Here is a 16,313-nt window from a genome sequence, read left to right on the forward strand (position 1 = left end):
ATATATATATATAAATATATATATATATTTTTTTTTAAGATGACTGGTAAGGGGATCTTAACCCTTGACTTGGTGTTGTCAGCACCAGGCTCAGCCAGTGAGTTAACCGGCCATCCCTATATGGGATTTGAACCCGTGGCCTTGGTGTTATTAGCACTGCACTCTCCCGAGTGAGCCACGGGCCGGCCCCTTTGTTTTGCTATCTTAAAGAGAAAATACCTGCAGAGAACAGGAAACTAATAGCTGAAAAACAAGAATTCAATGGGTAGGTTTAACAGCCAATTAGACACAGTTGAGGAGAAAAAGCAGACTGTTACAAAGGTCAGAAACAATCAGTAGGCGGCGTGGAGAAAGGAAGGGGTGCCCAGTGAGCCCTTGGGTGTTCCAGGGGCACTTCAGGCTCATTGTGTTGCTGGCTGAACTTCTTTTGCTCCAATTCACACCCACCACATACTTTACCCTGCTACAGGGACTCTTAGGGAACGCCAGCCACCCTGACCTTCAGGCAGCCCAAGATGGTGCACTGGGCTGGACGCCCAACTCCTCAACCAACTGGTTCAGTTAGTTTTCAGTCTTGCATACTCCACTGCATGAGCTTCTATGAAATATCCACTTCTCTCCACCTCCAAGACCACCACCCGGTCCCTGCCTGGAGGCAGCGAAGCCTGACAGGTGCCCCTCATCCCACCCCTAGCCTTCAATCCATTTCTCATGCTGTAGCAGCTGCAGCACCGCCCTAAAGCACACACAGCCAGGCCACACTCCTCTCATGCTGCTGAGGACTTGGGCTAAGGCCCGAGTCTCTAAAGCAGCCCTTGCCCTGTGCCCTGCAGCCAGGTCCTCTGCTCCCCTCAGCAGCCTGCCCCAGCACTGCACTCACTCAATAGAGAAAGCCAAAATAAACTTTCAGGGATCTAGGAAAAAGCCAAATATTGACTTATCTTTAATTCATTAATTTTATTACACTTTAAAATTTCAAATGATGTATTGCACAAACTATATTAATTTAGAACAGATTTTTCACTCATTTTGCAAAAAAAGAGAAAATCAAATTCTTCATCTGCCATCATGGGCGGCAGGGTCTGGTCACCCCTGGAGCCACCTCTGGATCAGCTGACCCGGTTCTCCTGGGTCTGCTGGCTTCACTGCAGCCGAGCTGTTTGAGATACAGCAGCACCTCCTGAATATCATGCACGACACTGTCCCAAAAAATTTTCTCTGAGGCACAAGTGTCCATGGGCATAAGGTTCAGATAGGTAGATTTTAAAACTCTACCCTGTACAAGTGTGTATATGATCTCCCCAACCAGCTGAAAGCACTTGCTTACCCAACATCAACACTTGCAAAGTGTGAGGTCACAGGAACGACCTCAGGAAAAATGACTAAATCTTCTCTCTTTGCCTCTTTTCCCCACCATTTCTACCTCTAAACATCCCATGTAACAGTGATTGGAGGTTGTTCTAGATGCTAATGGGTCTTCCCTAAATGCTGCTTTGTGGCTGTAAAGAACTGAGGGACCTGCACAGTATGAGACCTGAACAGCTCAAATGCGAGGGATGCCCTCACTTCTGGAGAATAATTTGGGGGAATCCTGCCTTACATTAGACCTATCCCAACTTATGTGAATTTCGGGAATCCTGGGTGTCTGCTGGGTGGTGTCCCCAGTCTGGCTCTCTCCTCTCTCTGCTACTGCCCCAGGCTGGGTTGGGTGTACTTTGCCTGGGCACTGCCCAGACAGTGCTCACTCCATGCCTGATGTGGTCCCGCTTCCTAGGACTCTAGTCACCCCCAGAGGGAGCCCCATCAGCCCACTGTACAGATGAGGCTGGCCCAGGTTCTCCAGCAGTAGGGCAGAGTCTTAGTGCTTGTCCAAGTGGCATTCTCTTCCAAGTCCACCTGCTCACCCTCTCCTCCCTCTCCCCAACCTGCCTGCCTCCTGGAGTCTGAGGACCAGCCAGGCCAGGGGGCAACACCCACTCCCCCATCGTCTGGCCTCCACCTCTTGGGAATCTCTGCTCTACCATTTAGAGTCCTGGTGACCTTAATCTCTCTAAGCCTGTTTCCTCATCTGAAATTCGGGGAAAGCCACAAGTCCCACCCTCACGTGATTGTGGCAGGTCACACAGCCTATGAAGCACTGCACTTTATAGGCTTGCCCACCTCTCTCCACCCAACCCCAGGCATCTGCTTGTCAGGTTTCACATGTGCCTTCCTTGAGGCCCAGAAACAGCCCATTTGATTTTGGCATGACACCCTGCCTCTGCCCGGGGCATGCAGTTAGGGAAAAGTGTATGGTTCTGATCAGGTGGCCACTCCCCCTACCCCACCCCCTGCAGGTGTCTGCCCAGGCAGTGGCGGGGCCTGGGTGTGAGCGTGCCAGCTCCACTACCACTCCTGCTGGGTCCCACAGCCCCCTGGGGAGAGCTGTCCCCAGCCACAACTCACGGGACTTGGCAAGGCTCAAGCCAGTGAAGGACACAGCCCTGGATCTGGCACCATTCCTGGCCCAGTGCCTTAGGGTGGAGCTGACTCTTGGCTTCCTCACCCAAGCCTGAGGACTCTTCCTTTTGGCTCCTCAGGGAGCCCTTGGGCCCACTGGCTGCTTGGCCACCAACTTCCAGAACCAGGGAAAGCCAGAAGGCCAGGCCAGGAGTCTGCCCCCCACCCTGCCTGCTCCTCAGCTGAAACACCTTTTCACCAACACGTTTCCCCTTTATTAATTACCTTGCATGTTCATGTTATACAGCCATGAATGTGGTTCAGGAATCAAGCTGAGTGGAAGCAAGAGGGCCAGGCTCATGAGCCGCATTATCCAAGAGAGCATGGCAGCCACACGGAAGGGAGATGGTGTCTTCGATGTGGGGTGGGCTGAGGGAAGGAAACCTGCCATCCTGGCCCCTCAGCCTCCAGATAATCCTCTGCTCCAGGTTCTTGGGAGCTTGGGGATTGGGGTACAGACCCCAGCATGGCTGTAGAGATGGCAGGGACTGACCAGAGCTGAGCTGGTGAGAAAAGTTCTTTACAGTCTCCTGTCTGGCAAAGAACGTGCTAGACCATTTCCCTTCCCCAGAGAAAGTATCGTGGATGATACACCGGGGTCCTGGGTCTGACGTCGTGCCTGGCCTCTGAACTCAGCCCCTGGACTCAGGCCACGGCAGGTGCTGGGGATGACCCACGGAAGGCACTTGGCTTGGGCCCACAGGTCCCACTAGAGTATGCTGTTCCTGGAAGTCAGATCTCAGGAGACCAGGGGAAGAGGGAACAAAGGAGTTGAGTCTGGTGGGGGGCCCATCGCAGGGTGGGCTTGGCTGTGGCTGTGGCGTTGGCAGGCCTGAGAGTGGGGGCTCAGAGCTTGGCCCGGGGGTGGCTCTGCAGCAGGGCGCGCATGTCCAGGAGTGCTTTCTCCAGGTAGTGCGCTAGGCGGGCGGCGTTGGTCTCTGCACAGCTGTTGTAGGCCGTCAGAGAGAAGTTGATGTGGGCCTCCATGGGGTTGTAGCAGACGCCGTAGCCATCTGGGACCACGGGCCCAAAGAACATGACGCAGTCTGTCTTTGAAGGGACCTGGGGGCAGCAGGACCAAAGCTGTCATGCCCCACCCGCAGGCTCTCCTCCAGCCCCAAAGTGGCACCCGCTGCCTTTCCACGTCTCAGCTCTAAAAGACTCCTGCCTCTTCTTCAGTGGATAGGCTGCTCCCTATTGTCCTTCAGGGTTCAGTCCTGTTGTCACTTCCTCTATGGAGCCTTCCTTGACATTCCCCGGGGAGCTTCTAGCTGCTCCCTCCTCCGGACTCTCCTGACCCCACTAGCACTTCCCAGGGGACCATCACTGCCTCACTGCCTGTGTTTCTAGCCTAGACTGCAAACCCCTTGGGGGCAGGGACCATGGTCTGTACTCTGCTGTATCCCAACAGCCTGCACAGGCTGGCGCAGATCATTTATACCTGACCAGTGAATGAATGCAGCTGATGATCCCATGGGGGGCGCTCTGGCGCTTTCTCAGCTTGCCTGGGCTGCAGTTATTCCCCCCGTCCCCAGCTCCTCCTCCAGAACTCAGCTGCTTTGGCAGAGGGCCCATGGTGGCCTATGTGGGCCACATCACCCCCAAGGTCCAGCTGGCTGCCAGCAGGTTGTCTTCTAAATCCTGCTGCGCACCGGCCCCCCCGCTGCTGGGCCCACATAGCAGTGGCGCACCTGGCTGGTGGAGAGGTTGAAGTGCATGGCAATGGCGTAGGAGGTGTCCATGAAGATGTCAGGCATGCTCACCAGGTCCTCAATGGCCTGCAGCTTCAAGCCCAGCAGGTGTCGGTCGAAGGCCTCCCCACGGATGGCCTGCGGGTGGGGGAGCTTTAAAGGGCAAGGGCCTGCAGGTCCACAGGGCATCACTGCCCTCCTCAGAAGCCTGTGGCAACATGCCCCTTCTAGTCACTGGTCACTTAGAACCTTGAGACCAGAGTGTCCAGGCAGGAGAGCCCCCGCTTCACAGGTGGGGAAACTAGGGCTCAGGGAGAGACAGAGATCTGCCTAGGGAGGCAGGAAAATGCAGGGTTTAAGAGCACAGGCCCCGGAGCCAGGCGGCTTAGCCCTATCCAAGGTTGTGGGACCTTGGCAGGTTGCTTACATTTTGGAGTCTCAGCATTTTCATCTGTAAAATGGGGACAGTCACTGAACTCCCCTCACAAGGTAGTGAGAGCTAAATGGACATCTGCATAGAACATGGTCAGAGGCTGGCACACATAGACAAACAGATGGAGACCACTGCCTCCCTGACTGCAGCCCAAGCTGCAAGAGTGCGGGAACCCCACTGTCTGCTAGACCATGTACACCCTCAGCATCAGGGAGAGAGCATGACACAACATCTGAGGGCCTGTGCTAACCCTGGAACCTGGAACCAGGGCAGTGACTGGGCTCAGCCTCAGTTTCTCTAACTTTAAAACGGGGATATTCAGCCTTGTTCCTGGTGCACCAAGGCTCAGGGGAGGGTGGTGCTAGCTGAGGGTTAGCAGCCATTTGCTGCAGGGTGGACAGGCAGATGGACAGACAGGTGGGAGATGCTAAGGGACAAGTGAGTAGGGGCAGGTGGGACTCACTCACCCGGTCAGTGTAGGCTCGGTGGGCCTGCACAGCCTTCCGTAGCAGCTCCACCTTCTGGTGTTCCTGGGTGGTGGGAGTCAGAGGGAGACACAGCACTGCCCTTCCCTGTTCCTCACCCAATTCAGTACCCCACTCCCCACCTAGTACTAGATTGTGAGCTCCTTAAGAGTAAGTATTGGGGGCCGGCCCGTGGCTCACTCGGTAGAGTGCGGTGCTGATAACACTAAGGCCCCGGGTTCGGATCCCACATAGGGATGGCCGGTTCGCTCACTGGCTGAGTGTGGTGCTGACAACCCCAAGTCAAGGGTTAAGATCCCCTTACCGGTCATCTTTTAAAAAAAAAAAAAAAGAGTAAGTATTGGGGGCCGGCCCGTGGCTCACTCGGTAGAGTGCGGTGCTGATAACACTAAGGCCCCGGGTTCGGATCCCACATAGGGATGGCCGGTTCGCTCACTGGCTGAGTGTGGTGCTGACAACCCCAAGTCAAGGGTTAAGATCCCCTTACCGGTCATCTTTTTAAAAAAAAAAAAAAAAAAGAGTAAGTATTGGAACACCTGTATCTTCAGTCCTCAGCAAAGGCCTGATACAGGGCAGATGCTCACTGCTGATGAATGAATAAATGAACAAATGAATGCTCCCTTTTCTCTTTGGCTGCCAGGAAGCTCAGAGCTAAATTCATGGCTCCATTTTGTATTAGATTCCCAGTGTGTACCATAGGGCTGAAACACTGTAGGTGCTCAATCAATGTGTGTTGACTGAGGGAGCAGGAAGGGAGATGGCTCATCCACTCTCACTCCAGACCTCTTACCGTCATGCTGGAGTCATCCATGGCTTTGACGAAGGCCAGTGAGTCCATGGAGGCTGAGCGGATGGTGTCCGTGCGGCCCAGGTGGAACATGCGCAGGGAGGCGCTCTCATATGTGGCACACACCTGCCCGTAGATCCTGGGTGGAGATGGGGCTGAGCACACCCCTTGAAGGTCGCCCCACCCCTGCCCCCCCATGCTCATCCCTCCATCGTGGGCGGGCAGGGTAGGGCACACCTGTAGTAGGCCAGCTGTAGAGCCATCTGTATGAAGGCATCTGGGCTCAGCTTCTCTGACTTGGGGAAGTCCTTTCCAAAGTGGTGAAACACCATCACTGTGATGTCCAGGTCCTGGATCATACTGTGGGGGGTGCGGAAGAAAGAGCGGGTGAGGAGCAGGCACCTGGTAGCCCCTGCCAACCCAGGGAGGGCCCGAGCACACAGTCTTAGAACCAGAGCCAGGCAGAATGACAAACCTGGCATAGGAGCCTCTCAGGCTTGAGTGGCCTGACCTTGCGCACCCAGCATGGGGACGGTGGGGGCAGGGACTTACATGCTGAGGTTCTGCTTGGCCTTCTCAATGTCGCTCTTGATCTCAGGGGTGATGTTAAACCGTAACTTCTTAGGCATGGGCAAGGGCACCATGGGAGACCGCACAAGCTCAGGCTTCTTCCTGCAAGGGACATGGGGCCTCAGGCTCACGCTTGGGCCTCCAAAGCCCGGGTCCTTCCCTGGGAGTGTGCTGTGGAGGACGGGTTCCTGAAGCTGGAGGGGGCCAGTCCAGGAAGACTCCAGGGTTTGATCTTCTGAAAACTGTCTTCATTCCAAGTTTCAAGAGGCCAAAGGGAGAAGGCCAGGAGAGGGGAAGGGACTTGTCCTCAGTCACACAGCTGGGAATTGGCAGAGTCAGAATTCAAACTCAGATCTGACTGACTCTAAAACCCATGCCCTTGGGCCGGCCCGTGGCTCACTCGGTAGAGTGCGGTGCTGATAACACCAAGGCCACGGGTTCGGATCCTATATAGGGATGGCCGGTTTGCTCACTGGCTGAGCGTGGTGCTGACAACACCAAGCCAAGGGTTGAGATCCCCTTACCGGTCATCTTTAAAAAAAATAAATAAATAAAAAAAATAAATAAATAAAAAAAAAATAAAACCCATGCCCTCTACTGGCTTCCTTTGAAGAAACAGATTCCCAGGCACAAAGGAGAGTGGCGTTGCCCCACTAGCTGGGTTTGTCATCTGTGTGTCACCTGTCACCAGGTGCTGGGGAAGTAGGTGGGGGGCGTAATCATACTCACGTGAACTCGATGACATGGTCCAAAAGGGCTACAATGGGGGGACCTTCTGCTGCTGCGTGCTCATAAACGAGCCCACAGGAGCCATCTTCTGCCACAATGAACTATAGAGGGAAAGGGGGACCCTGTCAGTCACAGGTCTCTGGAAGGTGGCTCCTGACCCAGCCTCTCTCTGGTTGGGTCTTGTGGGGTTCTGTGAACTTATGACTGTTATTAATAACAGCTAACACTCATCAGGTGTCCTGGGTGACCAGTCCCAGGCCATCCCAAGCACATTCCATACTCAACCTCACTGAGTCCTTCAAATGCCCTACTGGAGAGTTCTACCACCACCCCATTCTCCAGGCGCAGAGAGGGAAAGTCATGCCAAAGTTGTGCCACTCTGCCTGACCCTGTTCCAAGGCTCTCTATAATGTGCTGAAGGGTGTGTTGAGCGTGACAACAGTTTCTGGGCCAACGCACAGGCCTGGTAATGACAGGCTGGCTGCCTGGTAATTAACAGCAGCGTCCAGCCTGCTGGCTTCCCACCTGCTTTACAAGCTGGGAGGCCAGGAATGCCAGCCCCGGCTAGGGGCAGGAAGTCCTAAGGCTGCAGCCAACCAAGTTTGGGTGTGTGTTTGGGGTGGGAATCACAGGCCCTCACCTGCAGCGTCTTATCGAACCAGCGGTTGCCACTGTTCAGCTTGCTGCCGCCTCCGTGCAGCATCTGACCAGCCACGTGGTTGCGGTACACATCCTCAGAGACCCTTGGCATGGGCGCATCCAAGCACACGGTGAAGATGCTCTTCTGGATGGAGCGCACTGCGTCCCGGTTCACCTTGTCTGCAGGTGGCATGGGAGCAGGAGGTGCAAGACAGGGGTGAGTCTCAGGGCCTGGGGGAGACAGGCCAGCCCAACTGTAGCCTCCCGCCCTGGGCTCTTCCGCCTGTCTGCACCCCTCCGGGCATTCACTGAGTGCTGGGGGTGGGTTCAGAGCTCCACACTCAACAGGGCCCTGCAGCCCCACAGCACACTGTGAGCCCCAAGCACCCCAATGCCTGGCCCACTTTAGATGCAGGGACATGGAAGCCTAGGCTCCCGTGGAGCCCGTGTGGCAGTAAAGGATCCAACATAGGCGGTCTGACTCTGGAGACAATGCTCCTGACCAATACAGGATTGGAGGCTTGTGGGGTCCTGGAGAATAGAGGAGTATGGTGGCAGGGTGGGCTCCTCAGTTGGAGGACTTGAACTCTAATCCCAACTTGCTACTTAAGAGAGAGAAACTAACCTAAGCTAACCTAACGAAACTGAGCTTCTGTTTCCTCATCTATAAAACGGCGTCAACAACGCTTGCTTGAGAGGATCCACTGTGGCTGCCCAGGCCTGGTGCTGGGCTGGCCATGGTGTGGGGCGAAGCCCAGAGGTAGTGGCCTCAGTGTGGAACTCCCCCTGCCACCCAGGCACCTTTGATGAGGGTGTTGTAAGCCTTGGCCCAGGAGTTGCGGTGGTTGGAGGTGAGGATGCCCACGGGCTCCTTGTTGGTTTGCAGTGATGAGTTCCATATCTTCTCTAGCTGCACGAAGATCTGATCTGCAGTGAGTGGTGTCCAATCACTATGGTACACGTCCAACTCGAAAAACTGTCCAGCAAAGGCAGGTGGAGAAAAGGCGGGGGCTGGGTAGGATCTCAGGCTGAGAGCAGCAACCTCCCAAACCAGCCTCCTCTAGCCTTGGCAGCCCACAGGTCACAGCCAGTGCTGCCCTGGGCCCAGGGGAAGGCATGGAGTCAGGCCCAGGGTGAGAGAGAGGGAGGAGGTACTTGGGTTGCCCTCCTGGCCTGGGTACACCCTCAGCCCCCCGCCAGCCTTCCTCAGGCCCGGGGCTACATGGGTCTCCAGTAGAGATGACAGGGCACGCCGGTTCCTGGGACACATGGCATGTGTGTTCGGGGAGCTGGGTGGGGAAGCTGACTGTTGGCCCTGCCCCCTCCTCTCCTGCAGCAGGGTGAGGGGCTGCAGCTGTGCATGGCCCACCCACCTGGTAGTTGTGTACCACAGTGATGTGCATGGGTGGCTTCTTGGTCTTGCTGAAGCTGATGACCATGTCCTGCTTGGGGCCTGGCACACGGCAGGAGGACAGGATCTGATAGTACTGGTTCATGCACAGTGGCTTTCCGCCCAGGTACTCCACAGGAAGGGTTTCACTGCAGGGGCAGAGGGACAGTGAGAGTACCACTGGGCAAGTAGATGGGAGGACAGCAAGGTAGACAGGGACCTGATAGGTACTGTTGGGGGCTGGTCTGGGGACAGGAGGGCTGCATTCTGCCCTGCCCTGGAGCCTGCTTGAGTCACCTGGAAACCCTCTCCCTTTCCCTCTCTGTGCTTCAGTTTTTGGGGGGGGGGGGGGGGGGGGGGCCCCGGGATGAGGCACTGAGTTAACCTCCAGGGTCCTATTTGGTTGGGATGGGACAGGGTCACCAGGAGGAGGTCCCAGCAGTGAGGGCAGAGGACAATCCCCAGGGCTCGGTCTCCCAAACCCTAACAGGGGCTGAGCCAATAGGAGGTAAAAGTGACTGAGGTCTGGGCTGGCCTAGCGCCCAGAGTGACACAGTGGGCCAGAGTTCAGGGTAGGGGTGACTGTGGAAATTAGGTAGGCCTGGGCGGCGGGGGGGCTGCTCACTTGTCAATCATAGCCTTGAAATCCAGTACACCCTCGATGAGTTTGGCAGCAAATCTGGAGAGATCAATTAGAGATTATAAGCCAAGGGAGGCCCCTGGGCCGGGGACACCCTCTGGGCGGGTGAGGCCTAGTCAATGGCATTGACCTGTGGCTTCCTTCTTCCCTCTCTGCTGACAGAAAGCCTAAGAGTTCAAGGGAAGGACTATGAGTCCCAGCTGGCCCTCTGAGCCTGCTTCCTCGTAACCTTACAGGGAGGGCTTTCAGGAGGGCTCAGGAGGGACTGGTGGCCAAGGGCCTGGCAGGGGTCAGTGGGTTGATTCTGTCCACCAAGGGCCTGAGTTCCCAAACCACAGCCTGGAATCTGGAGGGGGTATCACTCTGCTCTGAAGCATCAGTTATGGAGGGATCCAGGAACCTGTGTGTGACTAGGAAGGCAATAGCTTGAGATATCCCTTCCACTAGGTCCCTTCCCTTTTCTGGGCCTCTGTATCCCCCAGGCCACCTCCCTCCACCTGGCCTTCCTCCCTGGACCATCTGGACTTTCTGGCCCACACCAACCAGCCCTGACACCTGGGGTTGCTCTGGCCCCCAACATGAGGACCACCAGCTAGAGTTCCTGGGCCTGAATCCCAGCCTTTCCCAGGGTGCCCTGGTCCCTTTAAGAGAAGTAAGTGGCAGCAGCGAGTGGCTGGTCCTTGGGCAGGAGATCCCTGTCACTGGTATTTTTATCTCTGGTAGTACTTGGAATTGGGTCCAGGGCAGGTGACATGGCCGAATGTGGAAAAGGGGACTGTGTACAAAGGTCACCCTTGTGGCCAGCTTAGGAGAGTGGGAAAGAGGGGAGAAGTATCAAAACTGGGGTAGTGGGGAAGCCTCAGGTTTGGGGGAGGGAGGAGACTCAGTCTGAGATTTGGTGGTTAACAGTTACAAGGCTTTGGAGCTAGACAGACCCTGCTTCTCATCCGGGATCAGCTGATCCTGAATAGTGATCTTGGGCAGTTCCCTTCACTGCTCTGATCCTCAGTTTCCCCATCTGTAAAATAGGGATGATGCATCCTACTTCACAAGGCTATCTGTGGGGATGAACAGGGCTAGAGCCCCACTAATTTCCTGGGGAAGTGAACTTGAGGGCCCAGGAAATATCCGGCGCGCTGCCTCCCAGCCCTGCCCCAGCCTTGGCCACTCACCGGAGCTGACCCTGCAGGTCCACGAAGTCCTGCTTGGGTAACGCCATACCTGGGCTGGAGCAGATGACCACAGGTTGGCGGTATTGGAGGTAGGCTGTTTTGAGCCACCACTCGGATAGCTGGGGGAAGGATCAGAGCCCATCAGGAGTGGGTGGGAACCTGGTGCCCCTTCTTTCCCAGGGCCAGGAGCCTTGGCTGGGCCCTGGTTGCCCTCTGCCCCTCTAAGGAGCACAGATTCTCAAAGCTAGTGCTTAAACCCAGAATCCCCTCCCCCCCCACCTTAAACCCACAAGCAGCATCCCATCACTTTCCCTTAGCTCGAGTGACCAGTGTTAGTAAGAGAAATTTGACCACATTGCCAAGAAAAAGACGTGAGAGAAAAGACTGGAAGGAAACAGGGTCAGGGGAAAGGGGGCAGGAAGGTGAATGATTTCTCTCTATCTTACAAATTTTCTGTCATTGTGTATGATACACGTATAAATAAAAATGTATTGGATAAGCAGAAAGGAAAAAAGGGAAAGATATATAAAAAGAAAGTCCAGTGAGAGTTTTTGACTGTCCCCAGCTGGGAATTCTCGAAGGAGGCAGGAGACCAGGGTATCAGAGCAGCTTGAGGGACCCTGGTCCTCCTCTGTGGACTCAGTTTTGTTGGTATCAGACCGAGGAGTGGAAATCCACTCTGACCTCAAAGTCAGGGCCATCTTGAGGGGGAAGCTCCATGTGAGGGCAAATCATTGTGCTGGTGACAAATGTGAACAAAACACCCACCCTGGCAGTCCGGGGTGGGGATATCTCCAGGGACCAGCCATGGACACGGTGTTAAAAGCTCCTGTCTTGCAACTGAGCACACTCCCAGGTGACTGCCGCCCATGACCCTTTTGTACTCACTGTGAACCACTCCCTCCCCCGCCCATGCCCAGTACATTTTTCTCTGGCAGTTCCCTCAACCCTGGGCTCCCACTATCCTTCCTCACCCCTTCACGCACAGCAGCGGGAGGTGCCTCTGCACCACACCGACTCCCCTGCAGCCTGGCCACTAGCCTTGGGCCCTTTGCAAGGGGTGAGGGGAGGCGACTTGCCCCAGGTTGCACAGCAGACAGCTCTTGTCAGTTGATTGGCAGCTCCCAAGGACTGTGCCTGAATCAGCCAGACCTCCCTGTGTAGCACAGGGCCTCTTTGAGAGCTGCTGTGTGGCTCTGGGCTTTTGGTCTACCTCTCTGGGCTTTAGTTTCCTCATCCGTAGATCAGGGAGGGGCAGACAGGAGCTCCTTCCCCTTGAGGACACAGCCAGAGGCCTGCACTCCATTAGGAATCTCAGAGCTTCTGGTCAGAGCTTGGGAGACAAGGGGAAACCCTGCAGGTATGGGTGTTCCCCCAGTGAGAATCTGCTGGGTTGTGGCAGAGCCCCTTCAGGGGCCCTGTGAGTGGAGAGAGGGTACCCCCCCCCTTTAGCCTGAAGTTCTGTTTGAAGAAGGAATCTCTGGCTAAAGAAAGCTGGAAAACCACTGGACCCCAGACTCTCTACGGTCCTTTCAGAGCAAGCATCCTGATTCCAGAGTCTAAGGCCTTGATCTGTTGAGGTTCAGTAAATGCAGCCCATGAGTCAACGACTCCCACCTGCTATGTGAAGGCCCCCACCCTCCCCCGAGCCTTAGATCCATTCCAGTTGCCCACCCATGGCACCTCCCACTTCATGGTACTTCTTAGAGCCAGACCCAGCTCTGGTCCTCTCCAACAAGTCAGCTTCTCCCTTGGCCATCCCTATCTTGGCAAATCTCCTCCCTCTTGTCCCCCCTCGCCAGTTGCTTTAGATCAGGACTCCCCCTGACCTGGGTCCCCTCCCCATCAGCAAGTGCATTGGCGCTGCCTCCAAAACAATCCTGGACCTAATGACTTTCCCCCTCTCCCTGCCAGCATCAGCGCCAGGCTGCCAGCATCTCTCTCCTGGCGATGGCACCTTCCTCCTCCTTACCTCTGGCTCCCACTATTGCTTCCTTCCCAGCAGCTCGGGCATCTTTTTATTTTTGTGTTGAAGCATAAGACACATACAGAAAAACACACACAGCATCAGTGTAGACATGTTCTAAACTGAACACACCTGCATAACTGACCAGACACAGAACTAGGGTGATCGATAACTGAATGACACAAATCCCCTGCCTGAAGCTGTCCCACTGAGCTCAAGTCGAAGTTTCTTCTACTTGGCTGCCCTGCCCCTGCCCCTGCACTCCACTCCAGCCTCTGTCCCACAACATGCAGGCTGTTCCCTCTGTCTGTCTCAGACCCTCAGGTCTCAGGTCCAGCATCCCCTCCTCACTGAGCACTCAACATAGACACCTCCTCTTTCTCATCATCCTTTTTCATTTCCACAGAGCTGCACTGCCTGAAATGACCTTGTCCACTGACTTGCATCCTGTTGCTCACCTTTCTCTCCCCACTACTTGAATATCAGCTCCAAGAGGCCAGTATCTGTGTCCTTCTTGCTCACCCAGCACCCCGCCAAGTACCAGGCACAGAGTAAGTGCTCAAGAAACTTGGTGGAGCAAACAAATGAATGCAGAGCAGCTGGTGCTGGAAAATTGTGTGTATGAAGCTAGCAACAGGCTGCAGCGAAGGATGCTCACAAGGACACAGAGTGCTAGGAGCTGGGGTTCCAGCATGCCCCTGCCATCTCACTCACCCAGTTCTCTGTCTTCTGGGCCCTGCGCTCCAGCCCCTTCTGCAGGCGTTCCCCCACGCCCCCGGAGGCTTGGAACTCCTCCACCAGCTGCTTGGTTTGAGCCCACTCCTCCTCGCTCACAATGGGCTGCAGTGCCTTGAGGTAATGGTCCAGGGACTGCTGAAGTGGGGGCACAGGCAGCCGCGGCAGTGCATCCTGGTGTGCCTTAAAGCGGCCAGAAACCTTCATCAAGGAGGTAGGCTTGAGGAAGCCCAAGGGCTTCACCTGCAGGCAGCAGAACATCCTGCTCATTCTCTTATAGGTTCTGGAAGCCCTGGCAATCCCAAAGCTACAGTCCTGGGCATTTATATGCCTATCCCTGGGGCCAGAGACAGCCTCCTGGGTGGTGCTCCCTGGCCTCCCAGCCCTTGAGCTATAAGTGTCCCCGCCTCTTGGGGGCCTAGAGATACTGGAAGAGATGGGGGAAGTGGGATGTGACTATTGTTCTTGGCAGGGCTCAGGGGAATCAAGACAGGATAAATGGCACCTGCTGGGGTGATAGAGGTGAGGGGGACCTTTGACTTGTCTGAGTGCACAGGCCACATCTTTCGCACCCTGGGAAGACAAGCCAGCCAGCAGAGAGGTGACTGCTCCCTCTTGGGTATCCCCACCTCCTTTTCTCCCACCCTTTTCAGGTTGAGAAATAGGAAAGAAGAAGAGAAAATCAGAGAGTGCCAGACAATGACAGCAACTTTGGGTGAGGGTGAAGCCTTGCGCTTTCTCTTGCCTGGAGGGTGAGGGTAGAGGTGGTGTGGGGGCAGTGCTGTGGCAAGAGAGAGCTGAGTGCCCTGGCACGAAGGTTGAGAGATGGCAGAGACAGGGAGGGACAGTCTGGAAGACTCTGCAGGTGGGCAGAAAGAGAGGCAGGAGGGTCCGAGGCTATTGGCACAGCAGGAAGGCAAGTGGCAGAAGCTCTGTTCCATACCTTCTCTCTCTGCTGCCCATCCTCCATGGCAGGACTGAGGTTCTGAGCCCTGTCTGTCTGCCTTGGCTGGATCTCTAAGTCTAACTGTGCTACCAAGTGGGTGAGCAGAACCTAGCAAGAGGCAGCCACTTGCCGGGGCTGGAAAGAGAAGACAAGAGCCAAGATTCAGGGGGGAGGCAGTGGCAGTGGTGATGGCTGTGGTGGCACCTGGGATTGTGGCAGTGGCAGGGGAAGCTACTGGACTCCAGAAGCTGCTGCACCCTCCCAAGCTTTCAGAAGTGGAGGAATGGGAGCAGGTGAGGGGGCTGGTAGTGGGCACTGGAGCAGGAGGAAACCTGGAACATTTTCTTCTTTCTTGTTTGGGTGGGCTCAATGCCAGGGAGGCAGGCCAAGAGGCATTAAAAAATCCACCTGTTAGAATCTGTGTAAATTTTTTGATGAGAGAAAACTTGGCTGGAGGGCAGAAACGGCCTGGCCACTGAGGTTATACCATGAAATCAGTCTGGAGGTCAGAGTTGGTGCAAGGGAGCAGACACCAGGAAAGTGCCATTAGTGGACAGTTGCTGCCAAGAGTCCTGCCCCTCCCTTGTTTCCCTCCAGAAATTTTGGGGCCCTTTTGGGTCACCCCTCTTCGAAAGCCTGGTTTTTCTGAGCTGTGGTTCATTTAGCTGGGGGCCAACAGTGGAGGACTTTGGTATGAAAAATAAACCAAAGGACTCTGCCTTTGGAATTGGCTAGATCTGAATTAGCAGATCCAGGGGACTCTGGCCAAATCTCTTCTTGCCTCAGTTCCCCCAGCAGTAAAGTGATCAGGTCAGTCTGGTAATCCTGGAGGATGACCTAGAGGCTGTCTGTGGGATGGGACACAGCTCAAGAGGCAGTGGCAAGGGTAAGTGGGAGCGTCATGCTGTTGAACACCTAGGAGAGCCTCTGCCTGTGCCCGGAAGTGTACCTTCAGCCCTCTGGCCGGTGGTGTCTGAGACAGAGTGAGACACAAGCAGAGATGAAAGCATCGCTTGCTCCAGGCTGCCCTCTGGGGAGGGACAGATGTAGATGTGGACAGGTTAGAGAAGGGGGCTGGTGGGGAGCGAGGGTATGGGTCTGCCACTTGCACTTCCAGCTGGTTCTGAGGACTTTCTGAGCAGCCCAGCTTGATGCCACCACGTGAGTTTCTCTGGCCACACACAGTTCCCCAGGGGCCATTTGATAAACCCAAGGAGGCAGACCAACTGAATAGGGCCGGAGAAGTGCAACGGGTGTGTGAGTCAGAGGATAACTGGGAGACTGAATGCGGGGCCGGACACTCTCGGTCTCTCTTCCCCTTGGCTCCGAGTTTAAGGGTGGGGGTGCTGGCTGAAGCCAGGCTTTCCACCGTCTTTTCCGGGTTGTTGGAATTGACGGCCACAGGACGTGGGTTCGATCCTGCCTCTGACCTTGCGCCTCCGTGTCCTCCTCTGCCAACCCAGGGACGCCCACCTGCCGACACCTCCCGCGCCCCCGCCCCAGCTGGAGGCCAGGTTGGACAGCGGCCCCTCCGTGCCCCCCGGCTGCGCCGCTTCGGCGGCCCGTTTCCTTATCCGGGCGCAGCTGCGCGGCCCGCCCTACCCGTGGCCCGCCCGGCCCGGCCCGGCCCG

General features: G+C 55.8%; 1 protein-coding gene across 5 annotated transcripts; it reads right to left on the reverse strand.

The window, feature by feature from the left end:
- Positions 1–912: 912 nt before the first annotated feature.
- On the reverse strand, positions 913–14,813 carry CRAT (carnitine O-acetyltransferase). 5 transcript variants are annotated; one of them, XR_551010.1, is made up of 15 exons: positions 14,680–14,806; positions 13,716–13,979; positions 11,036–11,154; positions 9,849–9,902; positions 9,207–9,372; positions 8,635–8,809; positions 7,835–8,013; positions 7,195–7,295; positions 6,448–6,567; positions 6,133–6,255; positions 5,899–6,034; positions 5,091–5,153; positions 4,191–4,328; positions 2,725–3,561; positions 913–1,156 (listed from the first exon to the last, which is right to left on the reverse strand). XR_551010.1 is itself a non-coding variant. In XM_008579548.1 (14 exons), exons 1-14 carry the CDS (start codon positions 14,704–14,706, stop codon positions 3,346–3,348), a joined length of 1,836 nt encoding a protein of 611 aa, XP_008577770.1. In that variant the 5' UTR covers positions 14,707–14,807; the 3' UTR covers positions 914–3,345. The 5 variants fall into 5 exon arrangements, 4 of the variants coding, with proteins under 4 accessions (XP_008577770.1, XP_008577759.1, XP_008577775.1 ...); XM_008579548.1 differs by having other exon boundaries at positions 914–3,561; positions 4,191–4,283; positions 14,680–14,807; XM_008579537.1 differs by having other exon boundaries at positions 914–3,561.
- Between the last annotated feature and the right edge of the window lie 1,500 nt (positions 14,814–16,313).

Source organism: Galeopterus variegatus, unplaced genomic scaffold, assembly GCF_000696425.1.
Source record: "Galeopterus variegatus unplaced genomic scaffold, G_variegatus-3.0.2 Scaffold80, whole genome shotgun sequence".
Classification (NCBI taxonomy): domain Eukaryota; kingdom Metazoa; phylum Chordata; class Mammalia; order Dermoptera; family Cynocephalidae; genus Galeopterus; species Galeopterus variegatus.

Excerpts from the sequence above, each read along its gene's own strand:
- CRAT (XM_008579537.1), bottom strand. The coding sequence starts at position 14,706 with ATGGAGGATGGGCAGCAGAGAGAGAAG. Across the intron at positions 9,373-9,848 it reads TTCAAGGCTATGATTGACAA|TGAAACCCTTCCTGTGGAGT; the intron begins GTGAGCAGCCCC and ends CTGCCCCTGCAG. Across the intron at positions 6,568-7,194 it reads GACCATGTCATCGAGTTCAC|GAAGAAGCCTGAGCTTGTGC; the intron begins GTGAGTATGATT and ends TGTCCCTTGCAG.